At 47.3% G+C, this 18,282-nt stretch overlaps 1 protein-coding gene across 1 annotated transcript in view; it reads left to right on the forward strand.

Annotated features, from left to right (window-relative positions):
• The first annotated feature begins 2,051 nt into the window (after window positions 1-2,051).
• The window catches only part of SLC9A6 (solute carrier family 9 member A6), a 55,679-nt gene continuing 39,448 nt past the window's right edge, over window positions 2,052-18,282 (forward strand). The window contains 4 exon segments of the mRNA XM_044305514.1: window positions 2,052-2,338; window positions 12,719-12,918; window positions 14,476-14,553; window positions 16,491-16,567. Of these exon segments, the coding sequence (XP_044161449.1) occupies window positions 2,062-2,338; window positions 12,719-12,918; window positions 14,476-14,553; window positions 16,491-16,567 (632 nt within the window). The 5' untranslated portion in view covers window positions 2,052-2,061.

Consider the following 18,282-nt stretch of genomic DNA (forward strand, 5'->3'; position numbering starts at 1 on the left):
TTTCTTCTGGCATAGAGTTCCGTCGTCGGGGCTCTATTCCGGAAGAATCCTGATCAGTTTTATCCTAATGCATTCTGAATGGAGAGAAATCCGTTCAGGATGCATCAGGATGTCTTCAGTCCTGGAACGGAATGTTTTTTGGCCGGAGAAAATACCGCAGCATGCTGCGCTTTTTGCTCCGGCCAAAAATCCTGAACACTTGCTGCAAGGCCGGATCCGGAATGAATGCCCATTGAAAGGCATTGATCTGGATCCGGCCTTAAGCTAAACGTCGTTTCGGCGCATTGCCGGATCCGACGTTTAGCTTTTTCTGAACGGTTACCATGGCTGCCGGAAGCTAAAGTCCTGTTTGCCATGGTAAAGTGTAGTGGGGAGCAGCATACTTACCGTCCGTGCGGCTCCCGGGGCGCTCCAGAGTGACGTCAGGGCGCCCCAGGCGCATGGATCACGTGATCGCATGGTAACGTCATCCATGCGCATGGGGCGCTCTGACGTCACTCTGGAGCGCCCCGGGAGCCGCGCGGACTGTAAGTATACTGCTCCCCCGCTCCCCACTACTACTATGGCAACCAGGACTTTAATAGCGTCCTGGCTGCCATAGTAACACTGAACGCATTTTGAAGACGGATCCGTCTTCAAATGCTTTCAGTTCACTTGCGTTTTTCCGGATCCGGTGTTCTGCCAAATCTCTATAGCTTGCCGAAAGTCTATAGCGGAAGGGATGTGGTGCGCTGCGCAAGTGCACAAGCATACTTCAGTGAAGCATTCCTGCAGCCTCCACTGCAGTAGTTCGCACACCGCGCGTGCCCAGACTTAAGGGTATAGATTTCTTAAAGTGACAGTCACCTCCATTAAAATACAGCTACATTAATCTACATTAATTTGTACCCTTGCGGGCTCGCTTCGCTCGCCACGCATCGGGCTCGGCCTCGCTGCGCTCAGCATTTAGTAAAACTAACTCTATGCCGCCATTGATAGTAAAGAAGCAAATGGATGGTAAAGAAAGAGATGGATAGTCTCTTTCTTTACCAACCATTTCCTTCTTTACTATCAATGGCGGCATAGAGTTAGTTTTACTAAATGCTGAGCGCAGCGAGGCCGAGCCCAATGCGTGCGAGCGAAGCGAGCCCGCAAGGGTACAAATTATTGTAGATTAATGTAGCTGTATTTTAATGGAGGTGACTGTCACTTTAAGACAATGATTCTGATGATTTGTAGAAGTGCGCTTGCGCAGCGCACCACGTCACTTCCGCTATAGACTTTCGGCAAGCTATAGACTTTCGGCAGAACACCGGCATGTAATTCCGGCAAGTGGAGTACACGCCGGATCCGGACAACGCAAGTGTGAAAGAGGCCTTAACTATTTCCCAGCATTGGCTCCTTCTCCCAGCCTGCAATGCTCTGCTGGGCTCCCTCAATGTCAACATCCGGTTTGACATCACCGCAGCCAATCACTGGTCATGGTGGCACGGCCGTATGCACCCCGCATCGCGGACCCATTCACTTCAATGGTCCGCAATCACGGAGATGCGGAACGGAGGCACGGATCGGAACCCCACGGAAGCACTACGGAGTGCTGCTGTGGTGTTTCTGGCCGTGCCTTCACACCAAAAAAAAAGTTGTGCATCGGTCCGCTATCCGCATGCGGCTGCCCCACTGTCGTGCCCATGAAAATTGGGGTCCGCAGCACTGACACGGAGCCCTTACGTTCGTGGGCATGAGCCCTTAAGAGCATTTATATGTGGTTTGTTCAGATTTCATGCAGATTATATGTCAGGTGTATATAGTAGTGTATATTGCAGGTGTATAGCATAGTGCACACTGTTGTGTACATGGCAGGTATATAGAGTAGTGCACACAGTAGTGTATATGGCAGGTGTATAGAGTAGTGCACACAGTAGTGTATATGGCAGGTGTATACAGTAGTGTATAGAGTAGTGCACACGGTAGTGTTGCGGCAGGAACACCACAGCCGGCGGGGCCCTCGTCACTCGGCCGGACGCCTCCCCCTCTTCTTGCCTCATTCCCTGGGAGGGCTTTCGCAGCAGACCGGCCCCTGTCATGGCGCCGTTGTGTACGGTAATGCCGGGCTCCCGGGGCGGGGGCCCCTGGGTGGCAGTGCCCTTCCTGCTGATTATCGCGACAGGCCTGTGCCGGGCAGAGGACAGCGCTATGGAGGAAATCGTGACAGAGAAGCAGGTGGAGGCCATCCACCGCCGGGACAGCACCAACCTGCTGATCTTCATCCTGCTCCTCACCCTCACCATCCTCACCATCTGGCTGTTCAAGCACCGCAGGTTCCGCTTCCTCCATGAGACCGGCCTGGCCATGATCTACGGTCAGTACCGGGGGGACTCAGCCTAAACTTTCTGTCCTGGTCCCATAAACGCAGGAGCATCTGCCGCTGCCGGGTCAGGTAACGCAGCTTGTGTCTGGGCTCTCAGTCATGATGCGGTTTCACTTCCACGACTTTCCTTTTCCCACCATACGAAACAGTGGGAATCAGACATGACTGCAGGGTCCACTGACTGCCATGGAGTGCAAGCTCCTCTGGCAAGTGTTGTCTGTGGCCGGGCCAAGCCTATATGTATGGAAATAGCTGCAGACCCCCAAAACCTCCTCGAAGCAAACATCCATGCCCCCGAGATATACATTCCAGCCGCAGGTGCCCACTTTATCTGACAGTAGCTGCCTTTGTAATATACATGCCAACACAGGTGCCCGCATGACCCAGTCCAGCCACAGCTGCCCCTATAATGTACATTCCAGCCGTAGGGTCCTGCTTGACATGACCACAGATGCCCTTGTAATATACATGCCAGCCGCAGGTACCCATTTGACCCAGCCCTGCCACAGATGCCCCTGTCATACATGCCAATCACAGGTGCCCACATAGCCCAGCCACAGATGCCCCTATAATAGTCATGCCAGCCATAGGGTCCTGCTTGCCTTAACCACAGATTCCCCTGTAATATACATGCCAGCTGCAGGTACCACTTGACCCAGCCACAGATGCCAGGTGTTCTTTAAAGGGATTGTCCAACACCAACATGTTTTATTAAATGCCACCCATCTGAACCTGTGAAGGGAAGCAGTTACCTGGTCCCTGGCTGTCTTCTCTGAGCTTCAGTCCCAGCACGGACAGGATCACGTGCGCTGCTGCAGCCAATGACTGGCTTCAGCAGTGACATGTCCCCAAGTGGTACGCCACTGCTTGGTCACACGCCACTGCTGATGCCAGTCATTGGCTGCAGCAGCACACGTGACCCCGTCCATGCCAGAAGTTTCCATGCAGGGAGCGGTGGACCCATGGAGCTGGGTCCGTGTGATGGGTTGCAGGTATGCATGGTTCTGGTCACAGGCCCAGCAGAATGGGTTAGCATTAGCGTTGAGCGAACTTGTGTTTTAAGTTCGGCGTCTAAAGTTCAGGTTATCGAAGAATCACGTTATGGATTCCGCTACCACGGACCATAATGGAATTTAAAATCCATAACGCGATTCTTCGATAACCCGGACTTTAGACGCCGAACTTAACACAAGTTCGCTCAACACTAACCCATTCTGCTGGACCTGTGACCAGAACCATGCATACCTGCAACCCACCACACGCCGATCCATGGACTATAATGGGCGTGATGGATCCGTCAACACGGACAAAATAGAGCATGCATCCGTGCTAAAAAAACGGATCTACAGACCGTGCTAAAACACTGATGTGTGAATACACACATTAAAATGAATGGGGACGTGTGCTGTCCGTGGAGAACACTTACAGCACACGTCCATGGAACACTGACGTGTGAATGAGGCCCGGAAAAGAGTCCCGGCCACCTGAGAAGAGTCCTGGTTATTCATGAAGTCCTGCTCTCCTGCCCACCTGCTGATGACTGGCCGTCTTCTACCTAGTTTTCACCCTTTCTCTCTAGGAGAGAACAGCCAACCATCAGCAGATGGGCGAGGAGAGCAGGAGATTATGAATAACCAGGACTCTTCTCAGGTAGATTTGACTCTTTTCAAGGCCTGGGCTGTAATGATTATGATGCTGGTTCTCAGCAACCACTTACTTTTAGCTCATTAGTGACACACCGCTGAAATCAGCATTTCTGTCACTAATTTATGCTGCCCTCAGTGAGATCAGCTTAACGTTGATGACGGGTTCCCTTTAAGAAAGTCAACACTACAATCTCTTGGGAGTTTCCATTGCATGTGATCACTTTTGATCTCCTCCTGGTCAGTTATTCAGCAGCAAGTTGTCTGTCCAGGAAATCAATGGTGTTCTCTCCATCTTTGTCAGTTTTTTAAGATCTCTGCTTGCAGTCATTCAGTAGAAATCTGGTCTGGTCCTCTAATGGGCACATGCTCGACTTGTTTAGAGTTTATTCACACAAAACTTCTGCAGTTTTGCAAAAATCCAGGGAAAAAGTGAGATTCAGGTCTATAAAGATACCAAGAGCCTAATGACAGCTGAAGAGTCATGGGGGCGGTACCGCCCTCCTGAAGAGTCATGCTGGCCGTTTTTTCTAACCACACCCCCTTTTGGTTTGATTGACATCACACAGCCTGGGATTCATCATCAGATTTGTACCTAGGACACTGGCTGACCTGTTACATGTGCCCTTGGCAGCTGAAGGCATCTGTGTTGGTCCCATGTTCATATGTGCCGCATTGCTGAGAAAAAGGATGTTTTAATATATGCAAATGAGCCTCTAGAAGCAATGGGGGCGTTTCCATTACACCTAGAGGCTCTGGTCTCTCTGTAGCTTCTGCGCCCTCTGCACTTTGATAGGACCAGGCCGTGAAAACATCATCACATCTGACCCTGACTTCTCCTAAAGTCAGTCGAAATGCATAAAGACTATGCTGCAGTCAGTTTGGGTCAGGGAAGCCATGATTGGTCTGGGAGATGCGGCCGACACAAGGACCGTGTTTCCTGGACCTAGCGCGGTCGTGTGAATAGGCCTCAAGGCTGAAGACTCACACAGTGACTTTGGGGCGCTTTTGCGGTTCTGGTGGTAGCGTTTTTTTACACCTGCAATTATTTTACAGTGTTGGCTGCCAAAACAGCAGCTTCAGATGGAAAATAGGAAAAGCGGAACACAAGCATTGATTGGCTAGTAAGAGTTTTTTCTAATTGGTTGCTTTTTCGTGTCTCATGTGTTTTTTCATTCCCTTCCTTAAAAAAAAAAGAGGTTGTACCAAAAACCCCATACACAAATTTGTTTTGTAAAACAACACTAAAACCCATAAAAATGGGAAAAAAAGTTTTGATAGCGTTTTTTAGTGCACAGAAGACGCAAGGCGAAAGCTGCGTGTGTAGCTTTTCAATGTGAATGCCTCGGGTTTCCCGCGCTTTCTTGGAGTGGTCCTCAGGATAGGTCATCATTAGGGATGAGTGAATCGACTTTGGATGAAACTTCCGTACAGGAGCTCTGTACAGTATTAGAATGTATTGGCTCAGATGAGCTCGTGAGATTTTGAGTAATAACTTCATAAATTAATTTGTACTGTAAAAAAAACATTTACAAATTTAATTTATGAAGTTATTACCCCAAATCTCACAAGACTTCGCGAAGCAATAGCTTCGGCTCATTTGAGCCAATACATTCTAGTACTGTACGGAGCTCCTGCTCCGTACAGTATTGGAACTTAGTTTTATGTGAATCGACATCGGATGTTTCATCCGGAGTCGATTCGCTCATCCCTAGTCATCCGTATCTGGTGGGAGGAGGTCCAACTCCCGGAACCCTTCCGATCAGCTGTTTAATAGAGCATATGGAGAGGGACTGTCATCAGCCCCTTTAATAAGTCTTGTAGCATGGCCGTTATCACATGATAGAAATCCAGCTCGCATGATAGTAATATGAAAAGCTATAGTAATCCAGCCAAATCTGAGCAGCGTTCAGTCCTGTCGCCAAACTCGCAGAAATCCCCTAAAGGTCAGAATGCAGAAAATGTAGTGGTGTGAGTACATCTACTGCTGTCCTGTCCTGTGCCGAGGGTGATCTGCAGTCGGAGATGTTCTGAGCAGTAAGCAGTGGATTGTGAAGACCACCCCTGTCCATAGGTCCTATTAGGAGACCCTTTCTATGGCCAGCTTCAAATTAATGTGTTCACTGTGTGGGAGCGTGAATTCCCATTAGTGAACGCTGCTCCTTTGATGAGACCTCACGGTATTAGAATGGCTTTTAATGCTGTGTGTCTCTTCCCAACCTCAACTGTAATGATTCGTACTGAAAGCATTATGTCAGTACAGTTCATTACAGCTGATGTTGGTAACACACAGCATTATAAATCATAACACTGCTAAGTGGTCTGGTCAAAGTAGCAGAGTTCAGGATGGGAAATCACGCTCCCACTCTGAGGTAATAGCCCGAAAACCTGGATATTCCCTCATTGTGTTCTGCATAATTCAGAATGGGAAATCACGCTCCCACTCAGAGGTAATGGTCCAAAATCCTGGAGATTCCCTCAGTGTTCTGCAGAGTTCAGGATGGGAAATCACGCTCCCACACAGAGGTAATAGTCCAAAATCCTGGAGATTCCCCCAGTGTGTTCTGCAGAGTTCAGGATGGGAAATCACGCTCCCACACAGAGGTAATAGTCCAAAATCCTGGAGATTCCCCCAGTGTGTTCTGCAGAGTTCAGGATGGGAAATCACGCTCTCACTCGGAGGTAATGGTCCAAAATCCTGGAGATTCCCCCATTGTGTTCTGTGGTTTCTTAAAGGGAACCTGTCACCTGGATTTTGGGTATAGAGCTGAGGACATGGGTTGCTAGATGGCCGCTAGCACATCCGCAATACCCAGTCCCCATAGCTCTGTATGCTTTTCTTGTGTAAATAAAAAAACGATTTGATACATATGCAAATTAACATAAGAGTCATATCTTACTTGTGTGACCAGAGAAGAGTCATATTTTCAAGCTCTGACTCATCTCAGGTTAATCTGCATATGTATCAAATCGGTTTTTTTACACAATAAAAGCACACAGAGCTATGGGGACTGGGTATTGCGGATGTGCTAGCAGCCCATGTCCTCAGCTCTATACACAAAATCCCGGTGACAGGTTCCCTTTAAATAACACTTTCCTTCCTTCTCAAAATGACAACAGTAAATGGTAGCCATACACCCTATAGTATGATAGAGGATGGTCCCCCACTTAAGCAAGGACAGAGAGCCATTCATCTGAACGACCGCCATGTCATATTACATTCCTCCCTTTGCAGAATCTTGGGTGTAGGACCTGATATCCTCAGCTGATTGCCCCAAGGGTTAAAATAAAAAAATAGTGTCTCTCTGATGAGACAACCCCTGCAAACCACAGTAATGCGTTGATAGTATAACGGACAGTTCAGATCCGTAATCGGTATCTTAATACTCTCTGCCGTTCCTCCGCTGTGCATGTGATGCATTGAGAAGACTAGTCCCGCAGTTCTCTCCATTAGGCCGCATGCACATGAACATATTTTTGGTCCGCATTCGATCCGCATTTTGCGGATCGGATGCGGACCCATTCATTTCAATAGGGCTGCAAAAAATTCAAACAGCATACCGTGTGCTGTCCGCATCCGTATGTCCGTTCCGTGGCCCCGCAAAAAAATAGAACACGGCCTATTCTTCGCCGTTTTGCGGACAAGGATGGGATATTTCTTCAGGAGTTTGAAAATAAAATAGAGCCATGCACTTGGTCTGGATCCGCGATTGGTGGATTGCAAAATGGATACGGACGTGGGCATGAGGATGTGCATATGCTCCCTCCCTTTGCATCGCACGGCCGGTTTGTGGACTGTATGAACAGTACCCAACGGCTTCCTATATTCTTGCCCCTATGTCTCTATATGGATACAGTACGACTTCCAATGTATTTTCTGCTTCTAAGTCTCAGATCAGGGGAGAAAGTCTGTACCCGTACACAGGTTTGTCCAGTGCTCTGTATACACAGATGCGATCAATATTCATTGTCTTCTAACGGGGAGAATTGGCACTCATACGGCATCTGATGGCGCATAATACATTGCAGCACATATACAGAAACCGCCATAGGATGACAATACCGCCATATGGTGCATAGGCAATTGATATTAGGTGCCAGTGCAGTGTCTGTTCCTTTCTCCAGTTTACTGTATGACGCCGGCTCCAGCACAGAGAACATGTGGTGGTCTTATCAGTGCAGCCTGTAATCATCACCACGAGGAACGGCTCATAATGAAGGGCGGAAGTCGCAGATTATATTTAGCAGAAATTACATTTTCTTTCCTTGCACTGGCTCATGCATCAGCAGATTTAGTGTTTGCCGTGTTCTTCTGGCGCTGAGACCTGAAGTGGAAATATCCTCGTTGGCTGCATTTGCGGAAACCGGTCTGATTGTGTTTTATCAACTGGTGGAACGGTGTTGTCTCGGGACAGGTTGTTTTTCCACCTGCCCCATCATCTGCTGTGCTCGTGTACTTTCCATTTCTACTAGTCCCAGTGAATGAGACTTGATGATGTGTATGAGAAATGTTCTTCTAGTAGGGAGTACTCGGCAATGTCTTCCCTGGCATCAGTCGGTGGTGCTGAGTTCCAGGAGTTGCACCCCCAACAATCAGATAGTAAGGAACTTTCCTGAGAATAGGGAAATTATAAAAAATGAATTTGTGAAACCAGACGTATCCTTGATCCCTGTTGCCTGCCTTGCAGCATTTAGAGGTTTTTCTGATGTGGCCATAGCTACCTTCAGGCCCTGCTTGCTGACATGCTCCGTTTTGAGAGACGCATGGTATACAGCTTGTCCCTCCATTAAATATCATGTGCTCGGTATAGATCCTATTACTTGAAGTATATTTGCTGTTTCTGTCCTGCTTTTATCATGGATGGAGCAGAGCCTATGACAATATAGCAGGGAAGGCTTCTTCTGCAGGGGTAGTAAGGGAAAGGTGACAGCGGCCGATCCACTGGTAGGACACAGGATCGGGCATGGTTTATAGTTGGGGAGCCTCATAAACATTTGATTATCAGAGGACTCCACCAACATGAATCCATACAAAGACAAAGAAATGACGTAGATCTGACCAAGGCAGGGGGGAATCGGATCAATTAAACATGCAGTTCGGTGATGTCCCCGGAGGCCCCCCTGCAAATCGTAAGGAAGAGGTTTGTCACTAAGGCAGTGGTCAGCAACCTCCGGCACTGTAGCTGTGGTGAAACTACAACTCCCAGCTTGCTCCATTCGCGTCTGTTCAAGTATGCATGCTTGGAGTAGTAGTTTGACCACAGCTGGAGTGCCAGACGTTGGTGATCCCTGCACTAAGCAGATGTTTGATCTCTAGATCGATTCCTCCTGAGATGATGTCTACCACTGCCATATAGGAAAAATATATTGGTGGCTCACTACCATCCACATGGACCTACCTAGACACTGAGTGCACAACCAGTGCTCCCAATGAAAAGCAATAAAATAAGAACAAGGTTGGCATTCAAGGTGAAAAGGATATAAAAATGATTAATAATTAAACCAGCGGTAAAATAAAATATTAAAAGCAAGTGCAAGTAGAATACAGTGATCCCTCAAGATACAATGGCCTCAGGATACAATATTTTCAACATACAGTGGTCTTTTCTGACCCAAGTTGAAACTAGACTCGACATACAATGTCTCAGACTCTGATCCAACCAATCAAGGTCACTTTTCTGGTAAAATATCTGTAGTAGTGGCCAGTTAGCAGCTATTCCTGACTGTTATATGTAAGGACTTGTTTCATCCGACTTAGTTATCTGCTTATTTTTCTTAAATCTTTATTTTCTCTTATCTTGGATGACATTTTGGGGCTTTGGAACGGATTGCTCAAGTTATAATATAACATACAATGGTCGTCCTGGGACCAATTCATATTGTATCTTGAGGGACCACTGTATAGCACCTTGCACTCCTTGTCTATATACCAGCATACTGTAATATAGTCCACACTATAAAAAAAAATATGAAATTATATTATTTAGTCAGGTCCCCCGAAACATGTTTAGTTTGGTATTTATTCTTGTGACCTTCAGCTTGTTATTATTTTTTTGCTTTTCATTGGCTCTTTAGTACTGGGAGCGCCGGTTGTTCCCTTGGTGTCTAGGTAGGTCCATGTGGATGGTAGTGAGCCACCTATAGTTTTTCCTTTCTACTTTTTGGATGTGGTAGACATCATCTCAAGAGAATTATATCTGGAGATCAAACATTTCCTTAGGCCTCGTTCACATTTCCGTCAAGCAGAACTCGCCGGATCCAACATTGCCGGATTCTCTAGTTCAGGGTTCCTAAACTCCAGTCCTCAGGGCCCACCTGCTGGTCATGTTTTCAGGATTTCCTTAGCATTTAGCAGGTCATATAATTAGTGTGAATGCATCAAGACTTACCACAGGTATTTATTCTGTGGGATATCCTCAAATCATGACCGGTAGGTGGGCGCTGAGGACTAGAGTTGAGGAACACTGCTCTAGTTCACTGCTGGATCCCCATTGACTGTAATGAGGCCGCTTTCTGGAATAAATGCCAGGTTTCGGCTGGACAAAAACCGTTTCGTGCAACGTTTTTCTGTCCAGCTACCAGACTGCATTTGTGCCGGATCTGCTTAACGGAGACCTTAGTGAGAAACCTCTTCCTTATGATTTTGCAGAGGGTCCTCCGTTGACATCACCAAACTCCATGTTGATTCCCCCCTGCCTTGGTCAGATCTATGCAATTTCTTTGTCTTGGTATGAATCCATGTTGGTGGAGTCCTCTGCCAATCAAATGTTTGAGTTATTATTTTATTGTTTCATTATTTCTACACTGTGGGTATATACTAGGGATCGACCGATTATCGGATTTACCGATATTATCGGCCGATATTCAGGATTTTGAACGCTATCGGTATCGGTATTTATTTTGCCGATATTCCGATAGCGTATGGGGAACACAGATCGCGCTGCTGACAGCGCTCTCCGTGTTCCCTCAGCAGCAGCACAGGGGAGAAGGAAGCAGTGTCTCCTCCCCCCCCCCCCCCCCCACCCCCTGTGCTGCTGCCGCCAATGGAAGGACAGGGGACAAGAGGAGGGGAGGAGCTATGGCCACTGCACCACCAATGAAGCTTAATCTCTCATTTATTCATATACAGGAGGCGGGAGCTGCAGGATCACATAGCCGGCTCCCGACCTCTATGAGCGGTAGCTGCGATCTGCGGTAGTTAACTCCTCAGGTGCCGCGGATCGCAGCTACTGCTCATAGAGGTCGGGAGCCGGCTATGTGATCCTGGAGCCAGCTCCCGCCTCCTGTATATGAATAAATTAGAGATTAAGCTTCATTGGTGGTGCAGTGCGCCCCCCCCCCCTCCCCCCCAGTATTAAGCATTGGTGGCGCAGTGCGCCTCCCCCCCAAGCCCCCCCAGTATTAAGCATTGGTGGCGCAGTGCGCCCCCCCAGTATTAAGCAGTGGTGGCGCATAGGGCCCCCCCACCCCAGTCGCAGTGCGCCCCCCCACAGGATCCCCTCTCCCCTGCTCCTCCGATCGGAGCCCCAGCAGTGTAATCCTGGGGCTCCGATCGGTTACCATGGCAGCCAGGACGCTATTGAAGCCCTGGCTGCCATGATAAGCTCCATGCTGCTGTGTGCACAAAGCACACAGCAGCAGGGACAGTGCGAGCTCCTATTCACCCTGATAGATCTCTATCAGGGTGAATAGGACAAGGGTTCTAGTCCCTAAGGGGGCTAAAAGTTAGTTTAAAAAAAAAAACAAAAAAAAAAAAACACCAAAATAATAAATATAAATGAAAAAGAAAGATTTACAAAAAAAAAATACACATTAACAATAAACATTAATTTTCAGCAGATTTGTGGGAATTTTTTATTTTTTTTCAAAAATGAAAATTCCCAGAATATCGGTATAAATTATCGGCTATCGGCCTGGAAGTTCACAAATTATCGGTATCGGCCCTAAAAAATCAATATCGGTCGATCCCTAGTATATACTCGCTGCTGGCACCGTTATTCCATGGCGTTCACTCTGGCCTTTGACCATAAATTCACTTAGATGGCTCCCAGGTTTTCCTCCATAACCACATGGCCCTATTTTCATATTGCATTTCCATAAAATGAATGAGCTCTAGATGTCTCCAGAGACCATTTTTAGCCATGTAAGGTCTGTGGACACATTTATCTGTCACCTGGTCACAAGAAAGGAACCTTCCTCTTCCCTCTGTCATAGGAAATCTGGTCTGGATAAGGAGGTGGTTTTTTGGAGAAGTTTCTTGAAGACCCCATTTGAGGCTGAGGTTCTGGCAGGAGCCTCCATGGCAGAATCCAGCAAAATGCTCATATTCATGCTGGAAGCCTGAGGGACCCAGGAAGGAAATGGGATCCATTGATAGAAGACACCAGTGCTAACCGTTGAGCCACCTGCAAAGGGAAGAATACTTACCTCCTTCCCAAAGCTGGGTCCTGGTTCCTTTGCTCGTGTCGTCCTCTGGCTTTAGCGGTGTCTAAACGGATGTTGACATTAGGGGACCTGAGTGAAGGAGCTGGGACTCTGCTGTGGGGAGCAGGTAAGTATGATTCCCTTTGCAGGTCTGCCCGGGAGGGAGAGGGGTTGCTAAAACTCCCCAAAAGGTGGCCTGTATGGGAGTACTTCTGATGCATTCTGGTTTATCATTATTTTTATTTTTTTGCCTGCTTTATGAATTTGTGGTGCAGTCTCTTCACGTCGGGTTCTTGTCTTGCAGGTGTCATTGTCGGTGTGGTGTTGCGATATGGCGTGCACATACCCCGGGATGCAGACAACGTGACTGTCAGCTGTGAGCAGCAGCTGACGCCTGCCACGCTGCTGGTCAATGTCAGCGGCACCTTCTACGAGTACACCCTTAATGGGGAAATCAGCGCCCAGGAACTCAACAGCCTGCAAGATAATGAAATGCTCAGGAAGGTGAGGATCGCCCTGTATAAATCGTATCCAGTCATCATCTAAATTGCAGGTTTATCAAGTCACGCCATCAGTTTTACAGCATGAGATGGGATTGAGTTAATAGACGAGCTCGCTCTGGCTGCCGCCGGCTCAGAGAGGTCCCACACGGGGACTGAAATAAGTTGCTGTTAAACCAAGGACAGTGTCTTGTCGAGCTAGTTCAGCTGAATGCAATGATACCTTTCACTTGGTGTTCTGTTGCTTCATTCTGGAGCAAAGTGACTTTTTATCCATATGCAAATAAGCAGTTAAGTGCACTGAGGGCGGGCCACCACATGCAACCTTCCTCCTCCTGCTTCCTCTACTAGGTAAGATGACTATGCAGCCCCTCAAGGGGGAGGGGCTGGCAGAGGAAGCAGGAGGAGCAAGGGTGCACAGATCAGCTTGGTCCTGCCCTCAGTGCACTTGGCTGCTCATTTGCATAATATATTCAAAGTACTGTTTCTCCAGAATGAAGCAACGGATTGCTAAATGAAAAGTATAATTCCATTCAGCTATACCTGCAAGGCATTGTGTCTGGTGACAGACTCCCTTTAACGTCTCTAACATCCCCTTTAAGCATTGACACATTATTAGTAGTTGTCACTATTGTGATTGTCCATGTTGTCTCCTTTGCTGACTTGAGTCATTATCTCTTGTATTATGTAGAGCTCGTATCCAGGGGCTATGGCCACCTTTGCAGAGCAGATACAAGATGGCTGGGACAGGGACTGCTGCACTTAAAGAGGTTATCCAGTCCTATAAAAAGCCCCCCATATACCAGGCCCCCCACACGGAATATACTTACCTGTGTCCCCGCTCCCTGCGCCGCTCCTAGTCCCCACACCGCCACTGCTGCTTCTCCCCGTGTGTGGATGAAAACATCCGGTGTCGGGGGGATGAGCAGCCAGTGGCAGACAGGGACGAGCCTCCCTAGCATCGCGGGTAACGCTAGGGAGGCTCGCCCCTTCCCCACCTTGCATTGGCTGCTCACCCCCCCCCCCCCCCCCCCCCGACACTAGATGTCTTCATCCGCACACGGGGAGAAGCAGCAGTGGCGGTGTGGGGACCAGAAGCGGCGCAGGGAGCGTGGAAACAGGTAAGTATATTCAGTGTGGGGGGCCTGGCATATAGGGGGGCTTTTTATAGAATTGGATAACCTCTTTAAGTGTCCATGTGTGCTCCTACACTCCCAGTCACTAGCGAGGCCGGTGCCTTTTCCTATAGTGTGCAATCACGACCACCACTGCTGGATTGTGGGGTGGTCATAACCCCTGGAAACGAGCAGTGTATAGTGTGATGGTAAAATGAACCAAGCCAGCAAAGGAGGCAACATGGACAATCACAATACATTAGTAAGTGGCTTTAATGAGCTTTGTCTACATGATAAATGTAATTTGCTGTAGACAACCCCTTTAATTAAGGCCCTGCCATTGTCTGGAGGAAACCTCTGTGTAGCCAGAGCTTCTTGTCGGTCATAGATGCCGCACGTGGTTTATATTGTCTTGTATAATCTGTGTCATTCTGCTTTTTTTGCAGGTTACATTTGACCCTGAAGTTTTCTTCAATATTCTTCTTCCCCCAATTATATTTTATGCCGGATACAGCTTAAAAAGAGTAAGTATCTGGCGCAGCCGTCCAGCTATATCTTCCCCACCTTCCTACCTGGCCCTGACCTGGACCACCTGGTCACACATGTGGGTTAATGGTGAGGCGTTTAGTTTGGCATCACCTCTTCTCATCCTGCCCCATCAGTTACATTTTAATTAAACATCCGTCAATAGTCTCCTGTATAAGAAACCATGTCATTTTTTTTAAAAGGGGTTTTCCAGGACTTGGGTATCGATGGCTTATCCTTAGGGTAGGCTATCAATATCAAGTTGGTATGGGGCCGACTACCAGGAGGTGCCGGGAGCTTGTGTGGGTGCAGTGTTTCCTTCATCGTTCACCAGGAACAGTGCTGCTCATTTTGGAGTGGATGTGCCAAGTATTGCAGCTCAGTCCCATTCAAGTAAACTGGTAAACAATTAAGGGGACACTGTGCTTATCGGAGAGCTGCAGATCCTTTAAACAGCTATTAGAGGTAGGTGCCGGGAGTTCCACTCATCTGATATTGATGGCCTATTCTGAGGATAGACACTCAATATGGAAGTCCTTAAAAGGGTTTTCCGACATTTTACTACTGCTGACCTATGCTCTGGATTGAGAAGGCACCAGCGCTCCTATGAGCACCGCAGCCTTCTGTCAGGTTTTCCTAGGCCAAGTGACGACACGTTCTTCGGTCACGTGGCCTAGGAGCAGCTCATCCCCATTGAAGTGAATGAGGCTGAGCTGTAATACCAAGCACGGCCACTATACAATATACGGCGCTGCGCTTGGTGATCTGAGATAAGGCTGCAGGACTCACAGGAGCACAGGTACCTTCTCAGAACAGCTGATCGGTGGGAGTACCGGGTGTCGGACCCCACCAATCAGATACTGATTGGTGGGATAAGTCAACAGTGGTAAAAGGTTGGAAAACCCTTTTAAAGACCCCTTCAACCTTACTGTAATTGTGGATAATGGCTGTCTGGTTAATCGGCTACATACATATTGTGACTTCTTATAGCAGCCTATAAAACCTTTCATGGTTTTGTATTCATTGTGATAAATACCTTTTACTTGCGGGGAGAAAAAAACAAAGCTCCCCTTCTCCCTGGTTGTGACGCTCTCCGATGTGATTGGATCGCGGGACAGCCAGGGAGAAGGAGACGTCCATTGAGCGCCCTGGCGTCTCCTCCTTCCTGTACCGATGCTCAGTATTAGCATACTGAGCGGGAAAACTACAGGGACACAGCGGGGCGTAGGAGCGATATTTTAAAAAATTAGGTTAAGGTGGCAGCATCAGCGGGATGTACCCCACAAGTAAAGGTATTTATCACAATTAATACAAAACCATGAAAGGTCTTCTTTAAAGGGGTTGTGCAGTTTTTTTTTATTTATTAATTAATTTAAACGCCATGTGCTGTCCGCATCCGTATATCCCTTTCGCAGCCCCACGAAAAAGCTAGAACATGTCCTATTCCTGTCTGTTTTGCAGGCAAGAATAGGCATTGTTACAATGGGTCTGCAAAAAACCTAAAACATGGACGTTATCTGTATTTTGCGGACCGCACAATACAAACGGTCCTGTGAATGCCCACCTAAGGAGTGCTTTGTGGCGCAAGGTTATGGGCATACGTCTAACACATTTCCGGGCCTGTCAACAACCACTCATTGTGAAAGTAGAACATATACAGTAACAGCGAGTAGCGGAGAGCATCTCTTACAAGGAAAGATGGCGTGGTCCCCCATGCCAAACGAGGACTTGTTGTTCGAATGTGCGGGCATTATGTGATTGGTGTAAGGGTAAGGGCTGCTTAAATTGTCGGCTATTTTTTCTCTCTGCACAGCCCCTCTCCTAACCATGACTGCTGGAACTGAAGCTCGGTCCTGTTTACTTGTTATGACTTTATGTTTAGTTCTAGAATATCTCAAAAGCGTGTGAATGAACCCTTGTTTTTTTTGTCTTATAGAGGCATTTCTTCAGAAATCTGGGCTCAATCCTTGCCTATGCCTTCCTAGGGACAGTGATCTCCTGTTTCATTATTGGGTAAGCACTCTTTCCTGCTTAGGCTACTTTCACACTAGCGTTTTAGTTTTCCGGTATTGAGATCCGTCATAGGGGCTCAATACCGGAAAAAAACGCTTCAGTTTTGTCCCCATTCGTTGTCAATGGGAACAAAACTGATCTGAACAGAACGGAATGCTCCAAAATGCATTCCATTCCATTTAGTTGCGTTCCCATACCGGAGAGCAAACCGCAACATGTTGTAGTTCGCTTTCCGTCCTGGGATGCGGAGCAAGACTGATCCGGCATGCAAGTCAATGGGGACAGATCCATTTTCTCTGCCACAATAGAAAACTGATCCGTCCTCCATTGACTTTCAGTGGAGTTCATGACGGATCCGTCTTGGCAATGTTACAGATAATACAACCGGATCCGTTCATAACGGATGCAGATGGTTGTATTATCAGTAACGGAAGCGTTTTTGCTGAACCCTGACGGATCCAGCAAAAACGCTAGTGTGAAAGTAGCCTTACTTGTAAACTACACCAGTGAAATTGTATCGAGCAGAACAGAGACAGAATAATGGAATGTTGGGGGGGGGGGGGGAAATATCAGTGTGTGTGTGTATATTATAAGTCGAAAAACGGGCAGCACTCCATAAAATAAAATTAGAAAAAAGTTTATTCACCCATGCAGGACATGCGACATTTCAGCTCTATGCTGGCAATGTGTGCAGACAAAGTGCTCAGTATATATAGCAAACCAAATTACTGTGCCTATTTACAAAAATCACAAGAAATCATAAAATATCATAGTAAAAAATGGACTGTGACATATACTCAATATATCATAAAGTTGCATCACAATATCAGTGATTACAATACATAATCATCTCATGTGGAAAAATGCATACAAATACATAATTAATATAAATACCATGATTAGTGCCATGTGCAATCAATAATGCTAAGTGCTTACTAAATGATGTATCTAACGAATAGTGAGGGAGAAGAGACAAGGAGAATTGCGGCTGCCAGCTACTTGGCGTGTATTCCGGCGTGCCTCCAGCGCAACTGCGCATGTCAGGGTGACGTGTGTTCTTGCATCATGATGGAGTTGCCCTCATTTCTGTGCGGCTGTGGCCTTGATGTATCGTCAGCCATTTTGGGTGAGGGAATATCGCATAAAGGACCCGGCGCATGCGTATTATGCATAATAGTAACTAATTCACATAGGTTGGGAGTCCTAATGCACAGCTCAATGAGCTTTGTGCTACAAGTGAGAGCGGATGGCTGTGTGGGACCAAATGGGGCAACCACAGCCTGATAGACAAGGAGCCCCCACCCGGGATCATGGACCACATCAATGCGGGGTCACACCGCATCCACGATCCAAACCCACATATCACCAACCGTTCAGAGGGATCTCCTCAAAGAACGGTCCACCATCCGTGTGTGAAACAATACATAGTAATTAACATTGGTTGCAGACATCATTTGCAAGTTGTTGTGATAACTGGACGTCAACACTTGACATCACCTCTGTCTTCTCCACTCCACATTCCGTGACACATCATCTATAATACATAACTATAGACAAAATAAATGTGAGAAAAATGATATGTTAAAAAAGTGAAAATTCATAAAGAACATGTACTTTGTCCAATACAAAAATCACTAAAATGCACAGGAACGGCATTGCGAATCATGATAGAACATAATGTTATGCCACCATCTACAATTTAAGAGCTATGGACA

The sequence above is a fragment of the Bufo gargarizans genome, chromosome 9 (genome assembly GCF_014858855.1).
Source record: "Bufo gargarizans isolate SCDJY-AF-19 chromosome 9, ASM1485885v1, whole genome shotgun sequence".
NCBI classification, from domain to species: Eukaryota; Metazoa; Chordata; class Amphibia; order Anura; family Bufonidae; genus Bufo; species Bufo gargarizans.